At 50.6% G+C, this 4,724-nt stretch overlaps 1 protein-coding gene across 1 annotated transcript; it reads right to left on the bottom strand.

Annotated features, from left to right (window-relative positions):
• On the bottom strand, positions 1-957 carry LOC107120861 (olfactory receptor 51G2-like). Its single transcript, XM_015423626.1, has one exon. The coding sequence runs from the start codon at positions 955-957 to the stop codon at positions 1-3; it is 957 nt and encodes a 318-aa protein (XP_015279112.1).
• Between the last annotated feature and the right edge of the window lie 3,767 nt (positions 958-4,724).

Genomic DNA, 4,724 nt, shown 5'->3' with positions numbered 1-4,724 from the left:
CTAAGAGGCTTCCATTGACCCTTTGTCCTTCCAGAAATTTTTAACGATCCGTGTTCTAATTTGTTTAGTCTTCACGCTGTACACAATAGGGTTCATCAGGGGTGGCACCAAAAGGTAGACGTTGGCCATGAGGATGTGGACCACTGGTGGCGCACTTTCCCCATACCGGCGGATCATAGAGAGGCCAATCATGGGTGTGTAAAAGGTGACCACGGCACAGATGTGGGAGACGCAAGTGTTCAGGGTCCGCAGTCGCTCCACCTTGGAGGCGATGCTCAGCACCGTTTTGAGGATCATGATGTATGACGCCATGAGCAACACAGAGTCGACAGCCATGGAGGAGAGCACCACCATCAAGCCATAGATGCTACTCAATCTCCTGTCAGAGCGCACCACCTTCAGAATATCCTGGTGCAAACAGAATGGATAGGAGAGCACATTTGTTCTTCCGTACTGCATCCTCTTCAGGAGGAAGGAAGCGGGGAAGACAAAGAAGGCAGCCCGGAGGGCGACCCCAACTCCAATCTTGATGATGGTGTCGTTGGTCAAGACAGATGTGTACCTCAGGGGGTTCCGGATGGCCACCAGGCGATCGAAGGCCATGGAGAGCAGAATGCCTGACTCAAGGATGGAGAAGGTGTGGATGAAGTACATCTGGACCAGGCAGGCGTCAAAGTGGATCGGGCGGTGGTTGAACCAGAGGACACTCAACACGGCGGGCAACGTGGCAGAAGACAAGCCCAGGTCTGAGAGGGCCAGCATGGAGAGGAAATAGTACATGGGCTCGTGGAGGGTCGGGTCCGTCTTGATCATGAAGAGGATGGTGCAGTTCCCAGTGATGGCCACCAGGTACATGGAGCAGATGGGGATGGAAATCCAGATGTGGAATTTTTCCAGCCCGGGGAAGCCCGTCAGGAAGAAAGCTGGGGGACCAAGAGATGCGTTGGAGGACAACATGGTAGTCTTCCGAGGGTTTTTTTGCCTGTGGAGCTCCCTCTGGAAAGAAAACAAAATATTGTGGTTATTTTGACAGCCCGGTCCTACCTCCAGGGTTTGAAGAGGGCAACCAGGATTGTGAGTGGGTTGGAATCCAAGTCTTATGAGGAAAGACTGAAAGAGTTGGGTATGTTCAGCCTGGGAAAGAGAAGGCTTAGAGGGGACACGATTGCGGTCTTCAAGTATCTGAAGGGCTGTCATGTAGGAGATGGAGCAGATCTATTCTCTCTTGCTCCAGATTGCAAGACTAGATCTAATGGGTGGAAATGACAAGGGAGTCGTTACCGGCTGAATATCAGGGAGAACTTCCCAACTTGTTAAGAGGGGGTGAGCAGTGGAACAGTCTGGCTCGGGAGGTGGTGGATGCTCCTTCACTGGACGTTTTCAAGCGGAGGCTGGACGACCATCTTCCAGGTATGTCGTAGGGCTCTCTTTCGGCTATGCTCCTGTAGAGTGCAGGGGGTTGAACTAGATGACCTGCAAGGTCCCTTCCAACTCTAGCATCCTATGATTCTATGATGCTCCAGCCAAACAACCACTGCCCACATGAGTATCAGAGTCTGAATAATAAATATGGGCATCTTTTCCCCCCAAAGCATCCAAAAGTCTGTTCCCTGACCACAGATATCTTCTGCTTTTGTCTTTTGGGGAGGGGGACACGGATCTGTGGGAGAGCATCCAATTGGCATGCACAAGGTCACAGGTTCAGTCCCCAGCATCTCCAGTTAAAAGGACCAGGCAGGAGGTGATGTGAAAGACCTCTCAGCCTGAGACCCTGGACAGCCGCTGCCAGTCTGAGTAGACATGACTGACCCTGAAGAACTCTAGTTCAGTATAAGGCAGCTTCATGTGTTCCTGTGTTCTGGTGCCTGCTACCTGTCAGAAAACGTGCAACCAGATCACCTTTGCCATTTGGGTTGTAATGCTTGCCTTTCCCGGGAGAAAACTCCCGATCAGGCAAGAAGCCCACCTGAAGGGTCATTTCCAAGGGCAAGAGGACTTCCTCGTTGACTGAGAACCTGACTGGCCAGTGCTATGCTGGGGATTATTAGGAAGGGTATTGAAAACAAAAGGAGAAAAGGAAATGGGTTCCTGAGAGTCTGAGCCCCTGTGCAGGCAAGGCGGGATATAAATCGAAATAAATAAATAAATAAATAAATCCTGGGGATGAGGACTCAGGACAGGAGGACCTCGCAAAAGGACATGTTTCTTAATGCCTCTGCATCCAATTCCCCTGCAGAGATGAAGACAGGACTTTGCTCTGCAGGATGGTAGCAGAGATGGAAACAGCTTATCTGGAGTCTGAATTTAGACGGAGGAGCTAGTTGAATCCTGGGTGAAGCTCATTCCCAGCTCTCTCTGGGAAGGCATTCCTTTTGTAACCTTCGAAACAAATGGGACTGCATCTCCGCTCACCGCTTCTAGGAGCATATTTGCCTCCACTTGGCTCTGCTTGTACACCTGCAGGTACAGCCCCACATCACAAAGAACTCCTGCAGCATTTTCTCACTGAGAGGAGGTGGGATCTGGTTGCTCGGCTCCCGGAAGGGACTCACTTCTTGGGGGCAGTGGGAGGAAGGGCCATTGCCGAGGCTGACCCCGTGTGGCAAAGGGAGAGATGTGGAGACAGACACGTGAACGCGTGAAGCTGCCTCGAAACGCATTAGACCCCTCCCCCTTGGTCCATCAGGGTCTGTCTTGCCTGCTCAGACTGGCCGCTGTTGTCCGGGGTCTCAGGCGGAGGCCTTTCACATCACCCACCGTCTGACCTTGTACCCGGGACCTTCTGTGGGCCAAGCAGATGCTTTGCCAGTGAGACACAGCCCCTCCCCAGAGCCCGGCCTTTCTCCTTGCAGCATGCAAAAGGCTGTAGAAAGCGTCTTCTCTTCCAGGCGAGGGCACTCCTGTGAGGACAGGTGAAATATCCCGGGTCCAACACGTGGTGGTGATCAGCTCATGCTTCATTGTGATCTCAGCTCAAACTAAAGACAACTCTAGCAGGACTGAAGCCCTCCTTAAATCCGTGACGAACACCACACCCCACACACACACTACCCATGACTGGTTATTTACAGAGGTACTCCTGGTCGATAGGTTCCTCCCAGGATTCTAGTCATCTATTGCTCTGTGTACCCAAGCTGGGTCCGTCATTGTCGGGCCCGGTAAATAACAACAGGTCAAGCGATTTGCCCAAGGCCACTCAGGGAAGAAATCTTCCTCGCAGGGAGTGCCGCAAAGGAACGCATGTCTTTGCATTCTGGGTCTCTCTGTCACTGGCATACGGTGATTGGAAGAGGAGGGGGCAGCCGCACAGCAGAAGGTCGCATCCTGCTGGTTTTGTTTCCGGTGCTGGGGGGGGGGCATTGCTGTGTGCCCCTTCTATAGCATCTGGTTCTGCCGCCAGTGAGCAGAGCTTCAAGACTGGCCCAGGACTGAACCTGGTGGGTTCCTTGTCATCAACTGCAAACCAGTCCTGGGTGTTGGGATAGACAGCAATGTCTCCTCTAATACAAAGAAGATCCTCAAGTGGCCATCTAGCCTCCAGCTAGACGGGACGGTAGGAGGAGGACCTTCCTTCTAAAGAGGCTTTTCCTTGTCTGTCCGCAGTAACGCTACTCCTAGGCTTTTCTTCCACAACAGTCCAGAACTCTCTCCCCACAAATAAATCAGCCTGGCTTCTCTCTCCTCTTCTCCTATCCAGCTGTTAGTTCACAAATAAAGCTTTCCTTCCGGTTAGTCAGCACTGTGTCCCTATCGGCACTCTGCCAACACCCGGTGCATCCCAGAGTTACATCATCTGTGCTAAATCTGCAGCCTAGACGCGCACATCCGTACCTGTGAATCTGGACACTTTAAGACATGGGATACGAACCCAATGGAACTCACTGACTTCCCCTCCAGTGGGAGGAGGAGGACCCAGATCCAATCGGTTCCGGAGGTCTTTCTTGAGTGCCTTGTGAGTCAACCTCCGGTTCTAAAAGGAGGAGGCCTCCACCTGCCGATCTCTGCGCACAGACATATCGCTGTGATTCCAAGAGTGCAAGAGCCTTTATGTGTTCCCGGGATCTCTCCATGGGACTTCAGGGCCTGCCTCCCCTAGGAGCTGCTCCCCCTCCCCGGAGTTGCCAAGTGGCAAACTTTACCCAATGCCCAAAGCCCCGGCAGGACCAATCACTGTTGCAAAACCTTCAAAAGTGGACACGTGGTTGGTTGAGGCCGTGGTTGTTGTTTTTAGCAGTTCGTTGTATACTTTTGTACTGTGCTCCTTAGACGCACCACATTTCAGGCTTTAAAATATTGCGTTGTTCTGTTCCATACACCTGCCCAGAATGGGTGAGGTGCTAATAACTAACTTACAACTTAAATTACCTTTATACATAATTTCAGATAAGTATTATCCAGAATTCTTTATAACTCTTCCAATGTTGTTGATATCGATGACAGATAGGTAGGTGATATCGATGACAGATAGGTAGGTAGGTAGGTAGGTAGGTAGGTAGGTAGGTAGACAGATTAGACAGATTAGACAGATAGATAGATAGACAGACAGAGATAGATAGATAGATGATAGATAGATAGATAGATAGATAGATAGATAGATAGATAGATAGATAGATAGATAGATAGATAGATAGGTAGGTAGGTAGGTAGACAGTTTGATAGATTGATAGATTGATAGATTGATAACTTGATAGATTGATAGATAGATAGATGATAGATAGATAGAT

The sequence above is a fragment of the Gekko japonicus genome, unplaced genomic scaffold, assembly GCF_001447785.1.
Source record: "Gekko japonicus isolate JY-2015 unplaced genomic scaffold, Gekko_japonicus_V1.1 scaffold6291, whole genome shotgun sequence".
Lineage (NCBI taxonomy): Eukaryota > Metazoa > Chordata > Lepidosauria > Squamata > Gekkonidae > Gekko > Gekko japonicus.
This window is presented reverse-complemented; position numbering and strand designations above follow the sequence as displayed.

Bases quoted from the DNA above. Each gene is read 5' to 3' on its own strand.
- LOC107120861 (XM_015423626.1), bottom strand. From the start codon at position 957: ATGTTGTCCTCCAACGCATCTCTTGGTCCCCCAGCTTTCTTCCTGACG.